The sequence below is a fragment of the Symphalangus syndactylus genome, chromosome 24 (genome assembly GCF_028878055.3).
Source record: "Symphalangus syndactylus isolate Jambi chromosome 24, NHGRI_mSymSyn1-v2.1_pri, whole genome shotgun sequence".
Classification (NCBI taxonomy): domain Eukaryota; kingdom Metazoa; phylum Chordata; class Mammalia; order Primates; family Hylobatidae; genus Symphalangus; species Symphalangus syndactylus.
In genome coordinates, this window is record NC_072446.2 from 16,025,872 (window position 1) to 16,051,414 (window position 25,543).

Sequence of the window (25,543 nt, forward strand, 5' to 3'; positions counted from 1 at the left end):
TATTTTACAACTCAACAGCAACTGAATGTAAACCCCATTAAAGGAACAATAAAAAAGCTTACATCTTTCAAGTTACTTAAAACATAAGCCTGCCTTCACTTCATTCCAATGTCAACCGTGGTACACCCAGTCACATACTGTGAAGGGGGCCCTGTAAGAGCATCCGCCCACCAGCACTGTTAGGAGGATATGGGTGCTCCTGGGTGGGGAAGCGCTCAGAGGAATGGCTGACACTTTTAACAGATGAGAAAATCGAGGCACAGGCAGACGATGGGGTGTTCCTGGGACCACATAGCTGGGAAAGTGGGGCTGGGATTTGGACGAGGCAGCTACACTCTGCAGTGTGACTGCTGAGTCCCAGGCAGCTACACCACCTTACCTCACACAAAGAAGCACAAATTGAAACAAATACCTGCCCCCAACAGGCTGAATGCTATAATGAAGACGTGTCCTGAACAAATCATTTCAGTATGGCCGGGCGTGGTGGCTCATGCCTGTAATCCCAGCACTTTGGGAGGCTGAGGCGGACAGATCACGAGGTCAGGAGTTTGAGACCAGCCTGGCCAATATGGTGAAACCCTGTCTCTACTAAAAATGCAAAAAAGAAAAAAAAAATTAACCAGGCATGGTGGTGGGCACCTGTAATCCCAGCTACTCGGGCGGCTGAGGTAGAAGAATCGCTTGAACCCGGGAGGCGGAGGTTACAGTGAGCCGAGATTGCACCACTGCACCTCAGCCTGGGCAACAGAGCAAGACTCCATCTTAAAAAAAAAATCATTTCAGTAACAGCAGGATAAAGCAGAATAATAAAAGTACACTAAATGCATGGTGGAATGCAACAGCCTGAGACTGGGCTTCAGTGGAAAGTGGGGACAGCAATGGAAAACAAGGCCGAGAGGCAGGGAGGCTAAGGGGCAGGGGGGCTGAGAGACAGGGAGCTGCAACAGGCCAGGGAGACTAAGGGAAAGCAGCAGCCTCTGTGAGCATGAGAACAAGAAGCCTAGGCTCACTCTCTCCTGATCAGACTCTCAGTGTGTTCATGGGTAGAGTAAAAGAACAAAATTAACATGTGAAAGTTTAAGGCTGCCTACGCTGTGTCTTATCTAATTACTTGAAGCTAAATATTCACAAAGACTATAAAGATAGCAGAAACCTAAGATAATCTGAAGAAGGCCAAAGCCTGAAAACCAGAATCAGCTGCACTGACCACTTCTGACGACACTCCTTTTCCCTAACTTAACTTTTTCTTTCTGCTCCACCCCCTCCATGAAAAGCATGTAGATAGTGTGAGTATATTTTTGACTTCTAACTTTAAAACATCCACACACCCCATTCGCCTATCTACAAAGCCTAAATAAATGAAGCCACAGAGGTAGCAAGTCCAATGCTACTGATCACAACTCAAGTACTCTACATTGGCACTTTTTTTTTTTTTTGAGACAGAGTCTCGCTCTGTCGCCCAGGCTGGAGTGCAGTGGCGCAATCTCGGCTCACTGCAACCTCTGCCTCCCAGGTTCAAGCTATTCTCCTGCCTTAGACTCCCAAGTAGCTGGGACTACAGGCACACACCACCATGCCCAGCTAATTTTTGTATTTTTAGTAGAGACAGGGTTTCACCATGTTGGCCAGGATGGTCTTGATCTCCTGACCTTGTGATCCATCCACCTCAGCCTCCCAAAGTGCTGGGATTACAAGTGTGAGCCACCGCACCCAGCCCTACATCAGCACTTTTCAAATTTTACTGTGCATACAAATCATCTAAGGATCTTGTTAGAATGTAGATTCTATTTCAACTGGTCTGGGGTAGGGCCTGAGAGTCAGTCTTTTTCTCTTTTCTCTCTCTTTCTTTTTTTTTTTTTTTTTTTATTATTTTGTTTTTTTTTAGACAGAGTCTCACTCTGTGTCACCCAGGTTGGAATGCAGTGGCACCATCACAGCTCACTGTAGCCTTGAACTCCTGGGTTCAAGCCACCCTCCTGTCCTAGCCTCTCAAGGACTACAGGTGTGTGCCACCAAGGCTATTTTAAAATTTGTTGTAGAAACAGGGTCTCCTTATGTTGCCCAGGCTGGTCTTGAACTCCGGCCTCAAGTTATCCTCCTGTCTCAGCTCCCAAAAAGCTAGGATTACAGGTGTCAGCCACTGTGCCTGGCGTAGAGTGGGCATTTCTTAAAAACAAAAAACAAAAAACCTCTCAGGTGACGACAATATTGCAGGTCTGTGGGTCGTGCTTTGAGTAACAAGCCCATCATTTATTTGGCAGCCTGTAATTACTCCAATGTATTTCTTCTTATTAAAAGAAGTGCACAGCACAGTAGGGAATACAATTAATTATTTTGGCTAGCGATTTGTTTATAGTCAACACAAAAACACCTAGCAACAACATCTCTTTGGACCCTGTTTACTGAAATCAATGTGCGTACCATGTTGTTTTAGAACATGGCACCAAAGCCATTTCCAACCCTCAGGTCTCTTCCAGTGAACTGAAAAGCCAATTGTTGGTGAAACTGCAGACTGAAAAGTGGAGAAAATGTATACCCAAAATACCACTGAGGTTCCTGACGTTCTTACAACACTGGTTTCTCTAAATTTTATACCTTACCTAAAAAGTGAAAATATTTGTTTTAGACTTTGACACTGTGGCTTTATCTCCCTTCATTCATGCTTTTGTGATGCACTACAGTTCCTGAAACTGCACCATCACTTTTCTTTTTGGCAGAGTTTGGCAGGAACGGCTAATGTTTGCCTCTTCTTCCTGGGCATCCAGCTAGACTACATTTCCCAAGCTACCTTGCAGGTGTGGCCATGTGACTGAGTTCTGGCCAATATAATGTGAGTAGAATCCAAGCACATCCCTTCCAGGCTTGGTCCGTAACAACCTCCTAAAAGAGATGTTCCCCCCATGACAAGCCCAGGTGTGTGATGTTCCCCTTCCTGTGTCCAAGTGTTCTCATTGTTCAATTCCCACCTATGAGTGAGAACATGTGGTGTTTGGTTTTTTGTCCTTGCAATAGTTTGCTCAGAATGATGGTTTCCATCTTCATCCATGTCCCTACAAAGGACATGAACTCATCCTTTTTTATGGCTGCATAGTATTCCACAGTGTATATGTGCCACATTTTCTTAATCCAGTCTATCATTGATGGACATTTGGGTTGGTTAGAACTTAAAGTATAATAAAAAATAAAATAAAATAAGTGAATAAATACAAAGTAAATCCCCACAAAAAAAGAGATGTTCTCTTCTCCTTCCGGCCAAAACAAGAGGTCAGAGCCTGAATCTTTCCCCTTGGAAGAAAGCTGCCCACTGGATTAGCCTCTGGAACTTTGGGGTTGTTCGTTACAGCAGTTAGCCAACCCTGAACAAAATACAGGTTAAGAATTCCTTATCGGAGAATCTGAAATGCTTCAAAATCTGAAACATTCTGAGTGCTAACTTGGTGTCACAAATGGGAAATTCCACACCTGATCTCATGTGATGGGTCACAGTCAAAACTTTGATTAATGTACAAAATTATTAAATAAATTGTATAAAATTACCTTCTATAAGTCGTATATGAAATTTAAATAAAGTCAGTGTTTAGACTTAGGTCCCATCCCCAAGGTATCTCATTATGTTTATATAAATATTCAAAAATCCAACCAAATCTGAAATTCAAAACACTTCTGGTCCCAAGCATTTCAGACAAGGAACATTCAGCCTGTACTTTGTATTATCAAACTTCAGAAACCTGAAATTAGAAATTGGAGTTTGATTCTCGATAAAAGTATATGAATTCGCCATTTATTTCCTCATTTTATAATGTTATTGTTTAGAATTTTGGATCTAAATAAAAAGCATCTGAAAATTTACTATAATTCCTTCCTTTTACATATTAGAATCTGAGGGTTAAAGAGGTGAAGTGATATTCCCAAAGCCAGAGCTGGTGTGTGAACCCAAACTGTTGTACTGGTTGTGCTATGGTTTGGATGTGCCCCCTAAAGTTCATGTGTTGGAAACCTGATCCCTAATCCATGGTGTTGGGAGGCGAGGCATCATGGGAGGAGTTGGGGTCATGGGGACACTGCCTGCACGAATGGATGGATGTGGGAGTGGGGTCCTTATTAAAGGACAAGGCAGGCTCCCTCTTATTCTCATTCTCTCTCTCCCTCCTTCCCTCCCTCCTTCTCCATGTGATGCATTCATCATGTTACAGCCCAGCAGAAAGGCTCACACCAGACGCTGGTGCCTTGATCTTGAACTTCTCAGGCTTTGGAGCTGTGAGGAAATAAAATTTCTGTTCTTTATAAATTACCCAGTCTTGGGTATTCTGTTATAGCAGCACAGACCAGACTAAGGTTGCATGCATAAACGAATGATTCCTACTCTAATGTGCCACTGACTGTCCCATGCTCTACAATTTTTTTTTTTTTTTTTTTTTTGAGAGCCTTGCCGTTATCTTGGCTGAAGTGCAGTGGCGCGATCTTGGCTCACTGCAACTTCCACCTCCCGGGTTCAAGTGATTCTCCTGCCTCAGTCTCCCAAGTAGCTGGGACTACAGGCGTGCACCACCAAGCCCAGCTAATTTTTGTATTTTTAGTAGAGACGGGGTTTCACCATGTTGGCCAGGCTGGTCTCGAACTCCTGACCTCAAGTGATCCAACCACCTCAGCCTCCCAAAGTGTTGAGATTACAGGCGTGAGCCACCACGTCTGGCCCCACGCTCTATGATTTTATTTTCTAAATTGTGTATTACGGGTTGAATTATGTCCCCCCGCAAAATCCATATGTTGAAATCCAAGCCCTAGTACCTCAAAATGTGACCTTATTGGGAAACACAGTCACTGCAGATGTAATTAGTTAAGATGAGGTCATTAAGTTAGGCCCTAATCCAGTATTGGGACTGGTGTCCTAATAAGGGAAAATTTGGACACAAAGACAGACATGATAGAGGGAAGATGATGTGAACAGGGCGAAGGCCATCTAGAAGCCAACGAGAGGCCTGGACCAGATCCTTCCCTCAGAAGAAACTAACCCTGATGACACCTTGATTTTGGACATTAGTCTCCAGAACTATAAGACAATGACTTTCCGGTAAGTCATCCAGCTTGGGTACTTGATTACAGCAGCCCCAGCAAACTAGCACAGAGTATTCAACACAGCTCTGCAAAGGCAACTCTGATGTACAGTATACAAGTAAAAAGCACTCATTATCTCGTTCATTCTTTGTTGGCAACAGATTTATTTTTAAGACAATTTCCTGAGGTATTCCTGAATGTCAACCCATGTCCTGTCATAACTGCAGAAAGTCGCAACAGCCAAGGCGGCCTCCATGAGGAGCCGGGAGGAGCCTATGCTCCTGTTCATCACCTGGTCTCTACTGTCCCTTGTGCAATCCTGACGTGGCTCTGTTCCTCTTTCCTCTTGCCTCCTTCCCTTCCCTTGAAGTGCAAGGTATAGACTGTTGAAAGCTTACCAGCTTTCAGTAAAATTTCCCAAGCACCAACGATATAATCTCAGAGTTCCCTCGTAACGCTGTATTTCCATGGAACAGAATCAGCTTCTCTGTAAAGCTCAGCAGACAGTGAGGTTTTACTGTGTACGTGTCATCATGGTTATTAGTATGGATGTTTTAGGCCAACTAACGCAAAGGACAACTGTGCACCCATCTAAGAGATGGGAACTATTATGGGTGTAAGAAAAAAACTGGATTGCTTTAGATCAGTAGGTCCCCCAAACCCGGTTACCCATTACAATGATTCTGAGAACTCTTAAGAACTAGAACTCCTGCTCCTCCTTCTGACATTTGAAGGTTTCCCCAATCCAGTCCGACTCACACCTCGGCCTCTCTCCCTGCTCCTGTACCCCACCCCACAGTCCTGACAGGACCAGGCCTCGATCACACCTGCCATTCATCTCAGTATGGCTGCCCGGCTGCTTCCGCCCCATGAACACTGCTGCTTCCCCTCTTCCCCCCACTAACCAATCACAGTACCAGCAGGACTTACAACAGTGTTTTGCAAACTTCAGCCATTCCCCTGCCAACTGTACTGTCAATATCTTAATATTTTTATTTAAATCTACCCATTGTTTCTACTTAATTTTAAGCATTAACTTTATTTATTTATTTATTTATTTATTTATTTATTTATTTTTGAGATGGAGTCTCACTCTGTCACCCAGGCTGGAGTGCAGTGGCACAATCTTGGCTCACTGTATCCTCCAGCTCTCAGGTTCAAGTAATTCTCCTGCCTCAGCCTTCCAGGCAGCCAGGATTACAGGCGCGTGCCACCACACCCAGCTAATTTTTGTATTTTTAGGAGAGACAGGGTTTTGCTATGTTGGCCAGGCTGGTCTTGAACTCCTGACCTCAGGTGATCCACCTGCCTCGGCCTCCCAAAGTGCTGGGATTACAGGCATGAGCCACTGTGCCCAACCTAACAGTTAACTTTATATTCCTAGGATAAATATAGAAAAACAGTACTCTTTGCCATAAATATCAAGTTACCATACCAAACAGTTTTGCTAGATCCTGCCTGCCAAAGCTCTGAGCTTAAAGTCTACTTTCTTAGGCAGTTAAGAGAGTGTTACAAACATACAAGGATTAAAGGGAGACTTTCTCCTGAAAGCAAGCAGAAGGTCTGAAGGACAGCAAATTGGGCGTCCCTGTCCTGCCAGACAACGCCTTATACAGATACCGAGTGCCTGGCTGTGGGCCTCCCCAGGGCAGCACCACTACCACCAGCAATCTCTCCATCCCTGGGAGTGCAACCAATAACCATGCTCATCCTTTGTGGCCCAGAACAAATGCCCCTCCCTTTATAAAGCCATTTCTTACCAGTAGACAACAAAGTTCTCTGGCCCCTTAGTGCCAATATCTTTACCATCTATTTGGTACCTGGCCTCAAAAAGCAAAATAGAGTGTGATGTTTCACATAACTGATGATTCCTGCAGGACTGCACTCTCCTTGAGTGCAGGAACCATGTCATCCATATCTTATTTTCCCTTGGAATCTATGCCATCATCTTAACACGGGAGCCACAATAAATACTTCTGGCTGAATATCAACCAATTCCCAAATGTCTTCTTTGAATTTCTTTTCTTAAAAGAAAGCTTAATAAGACAGACTCCTCATTCTATGAAGGCTTTATTCATAGTCACTCCAAACTGGACATAACTCACTGCCCCCACTGACCTCTTCCCCACTCACCTCTGCCTGCCTCTGGGCCTAGATAACGGGAGCCGCCCAGTGTCCTCCTCCACGTCTAGGATTTTTAGAATAAAATTAATGCACATCCCGTCTGGCTTAAAGCTGCCTTCTGGCTTCCTGCTGCTCTTAGAATAAAATCTATAAGCCCCAGTGTGGCCCCCAGGCCTTGCATGAGATGACCCCTGCCTAACTCTTTAATCTCATCTACTCCCCTCACCAGCCTTCCACTCTCACACTTTGTTCACTGGACTCGCAAAGTCCTCTGTCACTTCTGAGCTTTTGCACATGCTGTTCCTGCTGCCTAAGAGGCTGCTACTCAGGCTGTGCACAGCTGGCTCCCTCGTGCCCTTCGGGTCTCAGCTCAAACCTCCAGACATGCCTCTGCCGACCACCACTACGCTAGCCTCTCTCCCTCCATCACATGGCCTCATGTGTTTCCTTCCTAGCATCGGTCACAGTCGATTCTGCCTTGCTCATCTAGCTGAGTGTCTCTCTCTCCAATCAGAATGTGGGATGCAGGAGGGTAAGGGCCTTCATGGATCTTATTCAGCATGCTATCCCACAGATCAGTGGCTAGAAGACGCGATGGCCCCTAATCATCACTCAGTGAAAGCTGCTGGCTTTCACAACAGGGAGCAACAACACAGTGGGGAGGGGAATGAAATATAAACAGGGTTGATACAGGCAAACAGGGTTGATACAGGCAAAATACAGTCAGAAGCTGCTGGCATCCATGACATCAAATGAAGCAGCACGCTTTCGATGGGCCAGCAGTACACCCAAGACACACACACATTCTGGCTTCAGCAGCAGCAGCGCCATTAAAGCAAAGCATCAGTATTTTCTCCACGTGAGCTGAGGCTAGCTCTCATGTCTAGTTACTCGCCACCCATGCGAGCATTTACTGAGGGCATGCTACATGCCCTGAAGAGAATAAGCCCTGCGGATAAAGAGATGAACATGCCTTGTTTCCTACCCTCAAAAACTAAGTCCGGTGGGGAAACAGACACATACATACGCAATTACTTTACGATGGGAGGAGTGAGATAACAAGGTGCTTGGGGAATGTTGAAGCAGGTTTAGCACCAGGGAGTCACAGAAGAAGTAAGAACTATGGAACGGGGGCTCACGCGGGAGAAGACCCTCCAGGACAGCAGGTCCGCTAGAGGAAACTGAGGCAGCGGCATGTTCAGGAAACAGCCCTCGTGTGGTCTGACCCGGACTGGCAGGCAGTGGTCAGGTGACAAGAGGCCACTGGAGCCTGTACTTCCAGCAACCAAGAGCCATGGAAGCAGAAAAGCAACTTATGAGAGCTAATTTCAGAAAGAACAAATGGAGGGAAAGGACCCTATACCATCTGATCTCCTCAGCTACGGAGAAGGAACAAATGGTACATGTCAGGAACTCACCGTGTGGCAAACTTCTGCTTTTATCTCTTTCAAGGCTCGCTCAGAAAACACACAGCCACAGCACCGAAGGAAGCAGAACCTGGAGAAATAACCCAGTGGGGGAATGACTGTATTAATCACATGATCAATTCACATTTATTCGGTTGATACAAAGGCCAAGAACCACAAAAATTAAAATAGCTACATTTTACTCCATTAAAAAAATCAGTATGTTCTCACAGAAAAGGGGCAGAAAAAAAGGAAATCAGTTATATCCAAAATAAAAAAAAGATCAAAACCGAAACCACAAACATAAAAAGTCAAAAGAACAGGAACTCAGGGAGGAAATACTTTCAATAAATATAAGATTCAGAGCTTATTTTATGAATATTCAAAAAGGTCTTAGACAGCAACAGTCAACACTATAATAAAAATGGCCAAAGAGGACTAACATGCAGTTCACACAAAAAATATATAAAGACCAAAGGATTCTTAACCTCAAATGTTAAAAGAAATGCCTTTTAAAACCATGACACATCATTTTTTACCTATCAGGCAGTAATTCAAGAGATTGGGGCTGGGCACAGTGGCTCACAGTTGCAAATTCCAGCGCTTTGGGAGGTCAAAGTGGGAGGATCACTTGAGGCCAGAAGTCTGAGATTAGCCTGGGCAATATACTGAGAACCTATCTCTAAAAAAAAATCTTTTTAAACACTTAGCCAAGTGTGGTGGTGGGTCCCCTGCAGTCCCAGCTACTAGGGAGGCTGAGGTGGGAGGATAGCCTGAGCTATGATAGTGCCACTGCACTCCAGCCTAGGTAACAGGGACAGATTCTGTCTCTTTAAAAAAAAAAAAAGAAAAAGAAAAAGAAAAGAGATTGAAAGTATCCAGCTGGAAAATGAGGATACAGGCACATTTGTTGTCAGGTGGATACAACACAATACAATACTTTAGGAAGACAATTTGGCAGTATCAAGTAAAGTGTGGAGTTTCTTCTACAGAACTATGCCCACAAGTGTGCAAACGTACAAATGTGTGCTCAGGAAGCTGTGTAGTATAGCAAGGTAAAAAGGAAAGGAAGGAGGCCACCTACATGTTCCTCAGTAGGGAAATGGTCAAATAAATTATAAACACTCCAATGGCTATTAAAAAGAAGGTAAATCAAGGTCATGAAAATATGTCCAAGGTAGACAGAACAGAAGGAAAAAAAGAGGTTATTAAATACATATAATGTGACCCCAAGAGAGTTTGGGAAGAATACATGTTGATTTCTATGTCTATATGCAGAGGCGTGGAGAAGCGTGGTTATGGGTGTGTGGTGTGGGGGAGGGGGCATTAAACATCAAACAATGAATAATGCCACCACCGCGGCTGGACAGCAGCATAAAGCACTTTCATATTTCACTTTAGGCATTCCTTGAAAAACGCCACAGGACAAATTTTCTCTAATTTCCCAGGGATTATAGCAGACGCAGATTGGCCTAACCAAAATCCAGTTCATAACACTGCACTAAATTCACTGAATGTTGTTTAGAATTTTTAAAATCCTATTTTATAGATACTTACAAATTATTAGGAAGCTATTTTTCTTTTTACAAAGGTTTTTATTATACTAACAGTTTACTTCTATTTTTCTATATGTTTAAGTCTTTATTATACAAACTTTACTAAATACAGCTGGCCCTCTATATCCATGCATTCCGCATCTATCAATTCAACCAACCCAGATCAAAAATATTTGGGAGGAAAAACGAATGCATTTATACTGAACGTGCACAGACTTTTTTCTTGTCATTATTCCTTAATACAGTATAACAACTATTTACACAGCATTTATATTGTATTAGGTATCGTAATCTCAAGTTGATTTGAAGTATACAGGAGGATGTGTGTAGGTTATATGCAAATACTGTACCATTTTATATCAGAGACCTGAGCATCCATGGATTTTGGTATCCACAGGGGGTCTTGGAACCAATCTCCCACATATATCAAGGGATGACCGTATACGAACTAATCCAATCATCAATTTCAAGTGTGGAGGCTCTTATCAATAACAGATGGACAAAGTCAAAATAAGCAAAGCTCAATTCATTGGGTACGAGAAAAAGGAGAAGAGATTGACCAGCAAACCAAAGGAGAAACAACAGGGGAAGCCACAATCAGAGCAACAGGCTGCAGGGGCCCCCCACCCGAGACCCCATCGTGGAGCTCGTTTCTGCTAAGTTCCTCTTCTGGGGTGAGCTGCGGTTTTCTTAAAGACAAGTGGGGAGCCAAACATGAAAGGTCATATTGTATGAGTCTATGCATATGAAACATCCAGAAGAGGTAAATCCATTGAGACCAAACAGACTGGCAATGGGGAGTGCCTACAGAATGGGCAGAGGGTTTTCCTTTTGGGGTGATAAAAATGTTCTGGAACCAGATAGAGGTGGTGACCGTACAACACTGTGAATGTACTAAATGCCACTGAAACATATACTTTAAAATGGCCAATTTTATGTGACTTTAACCTCAAACATATACATATGTGTGTGTGTGTGTATATGTGTGTGTGTATGCATACACACACACACACACATATACACACACACACACACACCTGCACAGAAGTGGGACATGGTTAGGTAAATGAGTCTGGTTCCCCAGAATATGTCTTACTTGACCCCAATGGTGGTTTAAAAGAGAGCCCTAAGCGGTTTAAATTCAGATTATTTGAAGAAGAGTGTAATATTTAAAAGCAAAAGCTCCTTGGGCCCTAAACTGCACTTCTCTCCAAATCCATGAAGCCCCTTGTTGTTCCATTTCGGAATAGGACAGTTAGTTTCCCTGGCACAGTCTGCCACATGCAACACTGCCTGGTACACTGAAAGGGTGTCCATGTACACCTGTTAAATAAACAGACACTAATGTGCCAGAATACTCAAGATTAAATACTGCTGTTTAAAGTTCAAATAAAACCATTTTTACTTACTTGAGATGCTTTGCCCCACCCCTTTCCTGAATGAAAGTAATAAAAAATGCTACCTTTCAATATGTCGTGTGTTTGAAAGAAGATTCCAGAGGGCAGTCTGGACTACCAGCTATTAAGGATCCAGGCATACCTTGTTTTATTCCGCTTTGCAGATATTGTGATTATTTTAGACTGAAGGTTCACGGCAATCCTGCATCTGGCAGGTCTTGTCAGCAACTTCCCAGCAGCATGTGCTCACATCATGTCTCTGTGTCACATTTTGGTAATTCTCAAATATTTCAAGTGTTTTCATGATTACTACATCTGCTATGGTGATCTGTGCTCAGTGACGTTTGATGTTACTTTTGTAATTATTTTGGGGTGCCAGGAACCACACTCATATAAGATGGCGAACTCAATTAATAAATGTGTGTGTTTTGACTGCTCCATGAACTGGCCATTCCCCCATCTCTCTCCTTCTCAGTTCTCCCTATTCCGTGTGACACAACAATATTGAAATTAGGCCAACTGAGAACTCTACAATGGCCTTTAAGTGTCCCAGTAAAAGGAAGAGTTGCATGTCTCTCACCTTAAATCAAAAGCTAGAAATGATTAAGCTTAGGGAGGAAGGCAGGTCCAAAGCCAAGATAGGCCAAAATCAAGCCTCTCAAACCAAACACTTAGCCAGGCTATGGATGCAAAGGGAAAGTTCTTGAAGGAAATTAAAAGTGCCACTCTATGAACAGATGAATGGTAAGAAAGTGAAACAACCATATTGCTGATATGAAGACAGTTTTAGTGGCCTGGACAGATCAAACTAGCCACAGTGACATATCCTTAAGCCAAAGCCTAATCCAGAGCAAGGCCCTAATTCTCTTCAATTCTATGAAGGCTGACAGAGGCGAGGAAGCTACAGAGGAAGAGGTGGAAACTGGCAAAAGTTGGTTCATGAGGTTTAGGGAAAGAAGGCGTCTCCATAACATAAAAGTGCAAGGTGAAGCAGCAAGTGCTGATGGAGAAGCTGCAGCAAGTTCTCCAGAAAATCTAGCTAAAATCATTAATAAAGATGGGTACCCTAGAAAACAGATTTTCAGTGTTGATAAAATAGCCTTGTATTGAAAGAAGATGCTATCCAGGACTTCTGCTAAAAAGGAGAAGTCAATGCCTGGATTCAAAGCATCAGGACAGGCTGACTTTCACAAAGGTCTAACGTGCCTGGTGACTTTCGGTTGGGCCAATGTTCATTTACCGTTTGAAAACCCTAGGGTTCTTAAGAATGATGCTAAGTCTACTCTGCCTGTGCTCTCAAAATGGAAGAACCAAGCCTGAATGACAGCACATCTGTCTACAACATGGTTTACGGAATATTTTAAGCCCAATGTTGAGACTTACTGCTCAAAAAAAAAAAAAAAAAAAAAAGATTCCTTTCAAAATATCACTGCTCATTGATAATGCACCTAAGTCACGCAAGAACTCTGATGGAGATGTACAAGGAGATTAAAGTTGTTTTCATGGCTGCTAACACAACAACCATTCTGCAGCCCATGGATCAAGGCGGAATTTTGACTTTAAAATCTTATTATTTAGGCCGGGCGCGGTGGCTCACGCTTGTAATCCCAGCACTTTGGGAGGCCGAGGTGGGCGGATCACGAGGTCAGGAGATCGAGACCACGGTGAAACCCCGTCTCTACTAAAAATACAAAAAATTAGCCGGGCGTGGCGGCGGGCGCCTGTAGTCCCAGCTACTCGGGAGGCTGAGGCAGGAGAATGGCGTGAACCCGGGAGGCGGAGCTTGCAGTGAGCCAAGATCGCGCCACTGCACTCTAGCCTGGGCGACATAGCAAGACTCCGTCTCAAAAAAAAAATAAAATAAAAAATAAAAAATAAAAAAATAAAATCTTATTATTTAAAAATACATTTCATAAAGCCAAGCTGCCATAGCCTTCCTCTGCCATTCCTCTGATGGATCTGGGTAAAGTAAACTGAAAACCTTCTGGAAAGAATTCACCATTCTAGATGTCATTAAGAACATCTGTGATTTGGCCGGCTGTGGTAGCTCACACCTGTAATCCCAGCACTTTGGGAGGCTGCAGCAGGCGGATCATCTGAGGTCAGGAGTTTGAAACCAGCCTGGCCAACATGGTAAACCCTGTCTCTACTAAAAATATAAACATTAGCTCGGTGCGCTGGCGGGTGCCTGTAATCCCAGCTACTCAGGACACTGAGGCAGGAGAATTACTTGAACCCAGGAGGTGGGGGTTGGGGTGAGCTGAGATTGTGCCACTGCACTCCAGACCTGGCAACAGAGCTGGACTCCATCTCAAAAAAAAAAAAAAAATCTGTGATTCATGAGAGGAGGGCAGAATTTCAACATTAACAGGAGTTTGGAAGAAGCTGATTCCACCCTCATGGACGACTTGGAGGGGTTCAAGACTTTAGTGAAGGAAGTAACGCAAATGTGGCAGAATGGCAAGAGAATGAGAGAAGTGCAACCTGAAGATGACTGAATTGCTGCAATCTCAGGATAAAACCCAAACAGATGAAGAGTTGCTTTTTATGGATGAGCAAAGAAAGTAGTTTCTTGAGATGGAATCTGCTCATGGCGAAGATGCTGTGAATATTGTTGATATGCTAGATTTGAAATATTACATAAGCTTAATTGATAAAGCAGTTGCAGGGTTTAAGACAATTGATTCCAATTTTGAAAGAAGGTCTACTGTGGGTAAAATGCTATTAAACAGCATCACATGCTACAGAGAAATCTTTCGTGAAAGTTAGAGTCAATCAATGCAGCAAATGCTATTGCTGTCTTACCGTAACACACTGCTACAGCCACCCTAACCTTCAGCAACCACCACCCTGATCAGTTAGCAGCCATCAACATCAAGACAACATCGAGGCTCCACCAGCAAAAAGATGATGACTCACTGAAGGTTCAGGTGATTGTTAGCATTCTTTAGCTGTAATTTTTAATTAAGATAGGTACTTTGTTTTTAGACATAATGCTATTGCACACTTAAAAGACTAGACTACAGTATAAACATAACTTTTTTTTTTTTTTTTTTGAGACAGGGTCTCGCTCTGTCACCCAGGCTCTGCAGTGGCATGATCATACCTCACTGCAGCCTTGAATTCCTGGGCTCAAGCAATCCTCCTGCCTCAGCCTCCCAAGTCGCGAGGTCTATAGGTGCAATGCCACCATGGCTGGCTAATTAAAAAAATTTTTTGTTTTGTAAAGACAGGGTCTCACTATGTTACCCAGGCTGGTCTCAAACTCCTAGCCTAAAGCAATCCTCCTGCCTCAGCCTCCCAAAGTGCTGGGATTATAGGTGGGAGCCACCGTGCCCTGCTAAAGATAACTTTTATATGTACTAAGAAACCAAAATTTTGTGTGACTTGCTTTACAGTAATATTTGTTTTATTGTAGTAGTCTGGAATAGAACCCACAATATCTCCGAGGTATGACTGTACTTCTCAACAGTGGGGGGAAGGGCTTAACGCTTTTGCTTAGTGAGACATCCTATGAAAAAGCATGTACTAACCCATTCAACCCTTCGTATTTTTTAAAAGAGGAAAACATACAGGTTGCTTACATCTGCTACACACATCTCAACCATAAGATTCCTGGTGCTACAGCCAGAGAATCTGTTAGCTACAAATTCAAGGCAAGTTACCATGTTTTTGAGCCTTTGGTTGACTGATTAACCACGGGTTCTTGAACTCTGTCTGCTACTGCATAACTTTTGGCATTTGTAACCAGGTGCAGTGGCTCCCACATGTTATCCCAGCGCTTTGGGAGGATCATTAAAGGCCAGGAATTTGAATCCAACCTGGGCAACATAGGGAGACCCTATCTCTACAAAAATAAAAATTAGTGGCTGGGCGTGGTGGTTTACACCTACAATCCCAGGACTTTGGGATGCTGAGGCAGGAGGATCGCTTGAAGCCAGGAATTCAAGACCAGCCTGGGCAACAAAGTGAGACCTTATCTCTACTTTAAAAAAAAAAAAAGGATAAAAATAAAACTATAAAACATAATAAAAATTAAAAATTAGTAATTGGAAGGAAATAGGATTTGCTTGATGGGAAACATTTGCCCTTTGCTTTCTGTCCCACAGGAAAAGATGATCTAAGAACTAAACTCAGGTTTCCTAAGCGTCACATGAGAACTTTTCAGAATCCCACTTCGCTTCAGGTTTTGTTTCCCTATCTCAAGAACGGAAGGCCACAGACCAGGCTGGGTCTCGTTGGAAGTCCTGTAGCAATGGCTGATGGAAATGAACGTGCTCATGACCAAGCACCATTTCCTCCAAGGCGCTACCAAACCCACGGACACCAGAAAGCAAGCCACATGATTGCTAAGCTCTGGCACCAATGCCACCAAAACCGGCAGTATTCCTCCAGCCTCCCACATCATCTGTCCCAGGTCCATCACTAACCTGTGTCGGCCATTCATCTCCAGGCCCACAACGGGGCAGATGAAACGCGCCCGCTGGAGGTCATCGTGTTTGTCACCTTTAGTGTTTCCTTTATCCCCTTCCCAGGCAGGATTATCAGAAAGCTTCAGCTCTGTCACATTCTGGGAAAAACCATTAATATTTTAACAATTCATTTGATAAATAGATCATCCTTTGCCTTAACCACCTAAGTCAACAAATTGTTATTCCAGCCCTACCCATCAAAATCTCTTCCTCACAGTTACTTTCCTCTGGTCCATAAGAAACATGGATATAATATTAAACCATAAATAGAAAACAGAAAACAAGGCCGGGTGTGGTGGCTCATGCCTGTAATCCCAGCACTTTGGATGGCCAAGGCGGGTGGATCACCTGAGGTCAGGAGTTCAAGACCAGCCTGATCAACATGGAGAAACCCCGTCTCTACCAAAAATACAAAATTAGCTGGGTGTGGTGGAGCATGCGCGTAATCCCAGCTACTGGGGAGGCTGAGGCAGGAGACTTGCTTGAACCCGGGAGGAGGAGGTTGCAGTGAGCCGAGATCATGCCATTGCACTCCAGTCTGGGCAATAAGAACAAAACTCCATCTCAAAAAAACAAGAAAACAGAAAACAAGATTTTTTCAATTCACTGACTAGCAAGTAAATTAGTTATTTCTACTATACACGTTTTTTTAACTTAAGGAAAAGTACCTTCTTACATAAAAAATTACTCCACTAACAGAAAGCTCTGCATGAGTTCCACCCAGAAGGGAATGCTTTCTCCCTGTGATGAATCCTCTCTGAGGCTGCTTCATGTTACTGACTATCTACATTTATATAATCGTTGAAAAAAGCAAAAACAAATATATATATATACAAAATCATTGAATAGACAGTAAAATCTGAGGCCATGACCTAATGAGCTAAGGCAGAATATTAGCCAGAAAATACTGTCACACTCCAAGACACAGCTATTCAGGTTTTCAAGAATTCCCAACTTTATAAGGAATTTGATATAGTAACTCTACTTTTGCATTCAAGGCATTTCTTCATATTTAATGAGACCATTTTGATTTCAACACTCTAGAGAGCAGGTGAGTGTCTTGAAGGGCAAATCACCATTCATACGATCAGCTTCCTGGTCGAGAATGAGCACATGTTTCACTGAGTTCTCTGCTCCGAGTATTTGTGAACTATCAATTGACGGTAATGACAACCTTATGTATTAGCATTGTTTTATTTGTATCCTTTTTTTTCTTTACTGTTCTAATTTCTTGGAGTTTTTTTCCATTAAAGATTCAACCACATAAACCTAAATATTACAAGTATTGTAAGTATAGAACTGTATGAGTTAATTTCAATGATAACTGCGTTTTTTTTCCTCATCAGATGGGTAAAGTGCTGATGTCACAACAAGGTTTGAGAGAGGCACATCTTACACGTGCACATGAAAACCCAATCATAGCACTTACGAACTACTAAAGAATCGTTCATCACATTTTTGATGTAAGATGATTCATACTACCACAGGTTTTTCAGGAATAAATTCTCTTCCACAAGGTAAAAGACCACTAAAATCAGAATAATTTCTACAGCACTATCATTAGCTACATTTCAGAATTACGAATTTGCCTGAAATGAACATATCCTATAATCAACCCCAGCATTTGAACAAAAAGCCTAATATAATAATACGAAAGAAAGAAAGAAAAAGAAGGCAAAATCTAGAGCCTTAGACTAGGAGTTAGGGGATCTGGTTCTGGTTTAAGTACTTCGCTAGCCATGTGGCCTCAAGTGAGTCATTTACAGTGAGATGAAAGGTTTGACTAGCCTGATGGTTCTCAAACTCTTTACTACCTTTCTGAGCTTTTTCCCCCACTGACCATATTTAAAAAGTTGTGTCCTCTCAAGAAACTTCCTTTATTAAAAAAACTTTTTTCAACTTTTATGAAAGAACTTTAACTGCCAATCAGAACCTCTAATCACCAGATGGTAACCACATGATTTAAGTGATCCATAAAATTATCTAATTCTACAAAAGTATCTTCCAAATCCAAAATCCAAGTAGGTGAATCTTAATTACAAAAATAATGCCTCCCAACATTAATAGAGAACATCAAAATTTTCAAAGCACAACACACAGGTGAAATCACAACAGATTTATAATGTAGGAGTACGCATGGTGGAACTCATGGCTTCAGATTTAAGTGACCTCTCAAGATTATACCTGTATTAGATGGCCGTGTGGGAACGGAATCCCAAATTTCTGAGTTCAGTCTTTAAGGTGTATAAATTCTATAAAATAAACCTCAGCCACTTTTCAGACCCTCACAGCACTTCAGAATCACTCGTGTTACCTTAATGCTTTTAATGTGAGATGCTGCCTTCCCAAGAGCCTTTTCTGCAGATTTGTCCAAGAGAAATTCAATGACGGCATCTTTGTTATAAAGTCTGCAATAGTATTAGAATATTATGTCAACAAGCAACTTTCAAATAACCAAAGGAGGAAGAATAAACTGAACACAATCCAAAAGTAATTTACATTTGATAAGAGAAATGCCCTAAATTATTACAAAGTAAATTTAACCCTGTTTCAACTATTTCCAGAGCATACAAAGAAGGAAATTATTTATTTATTTATTTGAGACAGAGTTTCACTTTTGTCGCCCAGGCTGGAGTGCAATGGTGCAATCTCAGCTCACTGCAACCTCCACCTCCCAGGTTCAAGCAATTCTCCTGCCTCAGCCTCCCGAGTAGCTGGGATTACAGGTGCCTGCCACCATGCCTGGCTAATTTTTGTATTTTTAGTAGAGATGGGGTTTCACCATATTGGCCAGGCTGGTCTCAAACTCCTGACCTCAGGTGATCCGCCCACCTCAGCCTCCCAAAGTGCTGGGATCACAGGCATGAGCCGATGCATCCAGCCAGAAATTAGTTTAAATCAAAGGTGGCAAACTGGCAGTCAGAAGGCTGAATGTAACCTAAACAAGGATTTTTTTAATTGGGAAATTTAATATGTAAGTACCTATTTCCTCTTTTTCTTTAAAAATTAAAACCAGAAGGCATGGAATCACTGGGCCCACACCACTGAGCTGTAAAAACTGGCTGGAACTGAGTGGCAGCTCCCGCTTTGGACAGGACACGGACTCTCCAGTATTCTCCATTCCCTGCCATTCTCTCCTGTTCCTCGCTGGCTCCTTCATGTGTTTACGCTTGTAACTTCGCTTTTATCGGCCCGAGTTTGCTTTTTTTTTTTTTTGCACAGGCTGGGGTGCAGTGGTGGAATTATAGCTTACTACAGCCTCAACCTCCCAGACTCACAGGATCCTCCTGCCTCAGCCTCCTGAACAGCTGGGACTACAGGATCATGCCACCCATGCCTGGCTAATTTTATTTTTTCGTAGAGGTGGGGTTTCACTATATTGCTCAGACTGGTCTTGAACTCCTAGACTTAAGTGACCCTTCCTCCTCAGCCTCCCAAAGTGGTGGAATTACAGGTCTAAGCCACTGCGCCCAGCCCAGCCCCTCAGTTTTCAAACCATGGATTAAATAAACCAAACTGACTAGAAGAGTACAGAACTATGTTCAGAGATAGGGAACGACAGCCTAGGCCTCACAAATTTGCTTGGGATAATCGATGCTTGATGAATGGAAAACTGCATTTACATATCAAAATTCTCCTCAATCACTTAATAAACTCATCTTGATTAAGTGTAAAAACCGTACCTGCCAAGTTCACAGGCAACTATTGGTCGTCTTAATATTTCCTGACTTAGAGTACAATAGTTCCATTGGGCCACTAATTCAGCATCTTTGTCAACCTAATAAAAAACAAAAAATTCAATTAATTTTCAACTCTGAAAGACACATGGTTCACAATTCTACATATAAAAGTATATTCAGTAATACCACACTGTAATGATTTTTGTTTTTTAAATCAAAGATAATGACATAGGAAGTTGGGTTTTTTGTTTGTTTTGTTTGTTTTTGAGACGGGGTCTCACTCTGTTGCCCAGGCTGAAATGTAGTGGCACAATCTTCGCTCGCTGCAACCTCCACCTCCTGGACTCAAGCAATCCTCCCACCTCGGCCTCTGGAATAGCTAGGACTATAGGTGCATACCACCACGCCTGGCTAATGTCTGTATTTTTTGTAGAGACGTGGTTTTGCCATGTTGCCCTCAAACTCTTGGACTCAACTGATTCGCCCATCTCAGCCACCCAAAAAGTGCTGGGATTACAAGCAAGAGCAACTGTGCCTGGCTGAAGTCAGGATTTTAAAAGTCACAAGTAATTAATACTACATCAAATAAAGGCCCATCTAAATATGACATGTACAAAGAAAATGGGTTTATATAAAATTATTAAACTGTTTATGCAAGCCACATACAAATATTAACATTTGAATCTTAATAATAAATTAGGGAGGCCATACAAAAGAGGAAAAAAAAGTATGTTAGATTAATTTCTAACAATGGGAAAGTCCGCTAAGTTGCGGCAGAATTTAAAGAGTTAAGAACTGAGAAGACAAGCATTTTTTTTTTAAAGTTCAGAAGAAAGACTACATAATTCTTTAAAAAATGTTCAATTTAACAGAAATAAGTGTTTTGGGGCTTACTCACTAAGGGATACATCAAACTTTATCCACGGTATGAAAATCCACATAAGACCCTCCCTGGCTCTCGAATGCATTTTCACATACATCATATTCCATGTCCCACTCCTTCCCATTCTTGTTTTTCCCTTCACTGTGTAGACTGCACCACTCTTTCCCATTCTTCAAATGCCAACCTGAATAATTTAACAGGACAGCAGATTTGGAAGAAAATAGGAAGAGAAAACAAAAACAATCCTGCTGAATTTATTTTATTAATTTATTTTTTGAGACAGGATCTTGTTCTGTTGCCCAGGCTGGGCTGCAGTGGCACAATCACAGCTCACTGCAGCCTCAATTCTCCTGGGCTCAAGCAATCCTCCCCTTTAGCCTCCCAAGTAGCTAGGACTACAAGCAAGTGCCACTATTCCCAGCTAATTTTATTTTATTTTTGTTAAGAGGTCTCCCTGTGTTGTCCAGGCTGTTCTCCAACTGCTGGGCTCAAGTGATCCTCCTGCCTCAATCTCCCAAAGTGCCGAGTTTACAGGTGTAAGCCAACACACCTGGCCCTCTGAATTTAATTTTTAAAGTAAAAACTGCTTAAGTGCTTACTGTGTGCCAGGCACTGTGCTAAGCAGTTTCCATGACTTAACTTTTTAATCCTCAGAAAAACTCTATGAGTTAGTATTTTTACTTCTGTAGATGAGGAAAGTGAGGCACCAAGAGGTTAGGTTATATTCAAAAAGCACCTCAGAGAGTTGGGGACAGGGAGAAAAGTGACAAATCACTCCTTATCCAGAGCTTTGAAAATTGTTTTCCCCAAAAAGCAGTAAAAAATGTGTTTACCAGGGTCTCTCTTCTTTTCTAGGGTCTTTCTTCTTTTAAGTTTTTACATATCTATACTGGAAAGACAAATTTTTGTTGTTTTTTTTTTTTTTTTTTTTGAGACGGAGTCTTGCTCTGTTGCCCAGGCTGGAGTGCAGTGGTGCTATCTCGGTTCACTGCAAGCTCCGCCTCCTGGGTTCATGCCATTCTCCTGCCTCAGCCTCCCGAGTAGCCGGGACTACAGGCACCTGCCACCACGCCCGGCTACTTTTTTGTATTTTTAGTGGAAACGGGGGTTTCACTGCGTTAGCCAGGATGGTCTCGATCTCCTGACCTCGTGATCCACCCGCCTCGGCCTCCCAAAGTGCTGGGATTACAGGCGTGAGCCACCGCGCCCGGCCAGACAAGTGTTTTTTCCATACTTTCACTCACAACACTCAATACTTCCAGAACACGTCTGACAAAGTGTATGGGATTTTCCCCACACCAACCAATTCTCTGATAGCAGCCAGGTGTCTTACAATTAAACTCAACTGTGATACCACCTATGTGGATATGGCCTTAGATCCCAAAAGTTAAGGGCTCAGTCCCATAATACTGTCCCCTACCCCGACTTTAGATGCCAATCACAAGTTCAAGTTGTCACCTGTGCTTCTGTCTATAAATCAAAGGCTACCACAACCCCACCCTCAGGTTTGATAATTTGCTAGTGTCTCACAGATGTGGGAAAACAGTTTAGTTACCATTGCTGATTTATTACAAATACATTTTAAAGGACACAAATAAATAGCCAGATAAAGAAGTGCATAGGGTATAGTCTGGAAGGGTCCCAAGTGCAGGGCTGTCCCCATGGAGTTGGGGTAACTCTCCTGGCACGTGGATGTGGTCGGCAACCCAGAAAATCTCCAAACCCTCAACTTCAGGGATCTTTATGGAGACCCCACCACATAGGCATGATGGATTATTAACTCCAGGTCCAATTCCTCTTCTCCTCCCTGAAGGATGGAGGTGAGGTGGGGCTGAAAGTTCCAAGCTTCTAATCTTGGCTTGGTGTTTCTGGTGACCAGCCCCCATCCAGGAGCCCACCAATAATTACCTTATTAGAACAAAAGATGATCCTGTCACCCAGGAAATTACAAGGAATTTAGGTGCTCTGCATTAGGAACCAGGGCAGATTTTACAATATTGATGTGAAATGTAAGCTCCACCAGGGCTAGACTCTGCCTTGTGAAGGGGTGGCCTGCCCCTCCACACCTGTAGGTGCTTCTCGTTAGGTGGGATGAAAGACTTGAGAAAAAGAATAAGACACAGAGACAAAATGTAGAGAAGGAAAAGCGGGGCCCAGGGGACCGGTGCTGTGCTTACAGAGGACCCACACCGGCCCCGGCCTCTGAGTTCCCTTAGTATTTATTCATAATTATCTTTACCATCAAAAAGATAAGGGAGTGACTGGACAATAGGATCATTGTAGGGAGGAAATCAGCAGTAAGACATACGAACAAAAAATCCTTGTAACATCAATAAGAAAATGCTGTGCCTTGAGATGCATATGTGAACATCTCCATAAACCTTTTAGCAGTATTGCTCCAGCAAGCCCCACCTTATTCCTAAAGGCGGTTTTCTCCTTACTCAGTAAACAAAGCACACAAAGGGTTTTACCTGGAGATGTTCCATCGCCCAGGGACGAGCAGGAGACAAATGTTTTTCTTTTTCTCTAGATTTAAGAGAATGGTGATGACCTTTAACCATAAGCAGCCTTTAGGCACTTGTTTAACAAAGCACATTCTGCACCGCCCAAAATCCTTTTAACCTTAAGTCACCACAGCACATGTCTCTTGCAAGGACAAGGTTGGGGGTAGGGTCACAGATTAACAGCGTCTCAAATACAGAACTAAATGGAGTCTCTTATGTCTACTTCCTTCTATATAGACACAGTAACAGGCTGATCTCTCTTTTCCCCACACCTTGTTCACTGCTATATCACGGGGGCCTACAACAATGTATATATGGTAACCACTTATTAAGTATTTGTTGTGTGAATAGTTGTAATAAAAATCCATGCTGCCTAGGCATTCTGGCTTTTTTGAATCGCTCTTCCTTCTTTTCTACCCTCTTCCGACACCTGTTTCTTGTCAAGCCTTTCATTAAGCTACTCCTTTTCAGCCCTGGGCACAAGAAAACAAAACTGAGCTGAACACTTTTTTGGTGAAAGCCAAAAAAGCACTCATGAATGCTAATTATCCAGCATTCGCCTGTTTACATATAGGTATGATCAGAGGGTACACTTCATCCTCTTGGGTATTCATTCATTCTCATATTCACACATATTTCTTAGGTGTCTATTATGTGGCTGACACATAGTAGGGGTTACAGAGGTAAGACACACAAGGTTCCTGTCTACGTGGGAAAGAGACAATAAACAAATAACACAGTGGTAGGCACTGTAAAGAAGAGAAGAGAGAATACTGGAAGTGAGGCACATTTCAGCTACAGTGGACAGATGACATTTGAGTAAAGAACTGAATGAAGTAAAGAAACTTATCATGTGACAATCTCAGTGAAGAATATTTCAGATTGATGAACTCACACTCCAGGTTGAAGAACAAGAGGCCTGTTGAGCTAGAACAGTATGAAAGAGGTGGAGAGGGGCAGAAGATGAGGTCACAAACATAGGCAGGGTCTGCTCAAGGGCCTGACGAGATTTTATTCTTAATGTGATGGGAAGCCACTGGAATGCTTCAAATACAATAGTGACATGAGGAGTTTACCTTTTTAAACATGCTCTCCAGCTCCTGAATCAGAATACATGAAGTCTCCACCTGTGCCAGGCACTCTACTAAGTGCTTTACGAATATTTTATCATTAAAAAGTAATTACTAGTGCTAACTTTGAAATCCCAAATAAGTGGATGGGAATCCTGGCTTCACTACCTACCAGCTGTGTGATCTTAGTCACCTTAATATCCCTGGACTCAATGTCCCTGTCAGTAGCAAAGAAATTATTATAATTTCCTCGATTACTTGTGAGATTAGGGATTATTCACTCATTTATTCAAAATATTTAGTGTGCCAGGAATGACGCTAGTTGCAGAGAAAAAAAGGGTACAGCCTCTGCTATCAGGAACTTACCGTCTAGCGGGGAAGACTGATACAAATCAACCACGTACAGCCGTATGCAGGGTGATAAGACAGTTTATAAAAGGATGTGGTATGGGAACAGTTTGGGAAGGCTTCTCTGAGCAAATGAAGTTAGTATATACAAAACTCAATATACACTAGGTATTTGTATTATTGCTACTAGTCGCAGGTAGGGTTCAAATCCTGGCTCTGCCATTTACTAGCTTTGCAACTTTCTCCTTTTGAGCCTCAACTTCCATGTCTGAAAATGAGGATGACAGTATGTAGCTATAGGGCTATTATGATAATTACATGAGATACCTCCTGTTAAGATTACTGTCCAGTGAATGGCAATAGTCAGCACCCATTGAATGTCCACTCTTAATACTGTTGTTAATTTTTAGTCTTCCGAATGGAATAAAAGACCGCAGCCAGGTCTGGAATCCCGCTGGCTCCCCCTTCTTACTTCCTCTCGTTCTCTGGGGTCGTCAAATTCCCACCACCCCCGGTCCCCAAGAGCCCGCCCACATCACTGACCTTCTCAACCTTCTTCGGCCCCTTCACCAGTTCATGCCTCTTGGGAATTGTTCCCCCGTCGCAACCCATCGCAAGACAGGAGTCAGAGCCAGCAGCAAAACCCTAAAGCCGTCACTTCCGGGATTTCTGGCGAAATCTGCAGCCACTTCCGGCGCACCGCCGTGACGCAGCACGCCGGTCGCGGCGTAGCGGGGCGGGGTGGCACGCTAGTCGCGGCGTAGCGGGGCGGGGCGAGGCCTTTACCAAGTGCCTGTTGTCATGGAGAGTGTCGCTTGGAGGCTGGGCGCTGGTGGGTTTCCTCTTTCCCGTGAGACCCTGGGTTTCTGCTGCACAATCGGAATCACTCGCCCACGCTCCGGGAGGGCAGCGAGGGCGTGGGCGGCCCGTGCGAATCCACCGTTCTTTGACCCTATCCCACGCCAGCTTGTGTGGCTGCAGAGCGGGCACATCCCTGGACTGAGAGCGCCTTGAGGAAAAGGGCCGCCCTCCTGTTTCTGCGATTAAG

At 43.1% G+C, this 25,543-nt stretch overlaps 1 protein-coding gene and 1 non-coding gene across 6 annotated transcripts in view; both read right to left on the bottom strand.

The window, feature by feature from the left end:
* Positions 1-25,228, bottom strand: part of RTF2 (replication termination factor 2) — a 59,031-nt gene extending 33,803 nt beyond the window's left edge. For 2 of the 5 annotated variants that reach the window (XM_055266741.2, XM_055266740.2), the window contains exons 1-6: positions 25,035-25,175; positions 20,669-20,757; positions 19,694-19,788; positions 18,325-18,418; positions 15,969-16,108; positions 8,598-8,676 (exon numbers count right to left, since the gene is read on the bottom strand). In XM_055266741.2, the coding sequence (XP_055122716.1) occupies positions 8,598-8,676; positions 15,969-16,108; positions 18,325-18,418; positions 19,694-19,788; positions 20,669-20,757; positions 25,035-25,107 (570 nt within the window). In that variant the 5' untranslated portion in view covers positions 25,108-25,175. Of the gene's footprint in view, positions 1-8,597; positions 8,677-15,968; positions 16,109-18,324; positions 18,419-19,693; positions 19,789-20,668; positions 20,758-25,034 lie in introns of all 5 variants that reach the window. The other 3 variants (XM_055266742.2, XM_055266745.2, XM_055266744.2) reach the window with 3 other exon arrangements.
* Positions 17,351-17,454, bottom strand: LOC129474960 (small nucleolar RNA U13). The gene has a single exon (XR_008654702.2). It is a non-coding gene; the product is annotated as a small nucleolar RNA U13 (small nucleolar RNA).
* Positions 25,229-25,543: the final 315 nt, after the last annotated feature.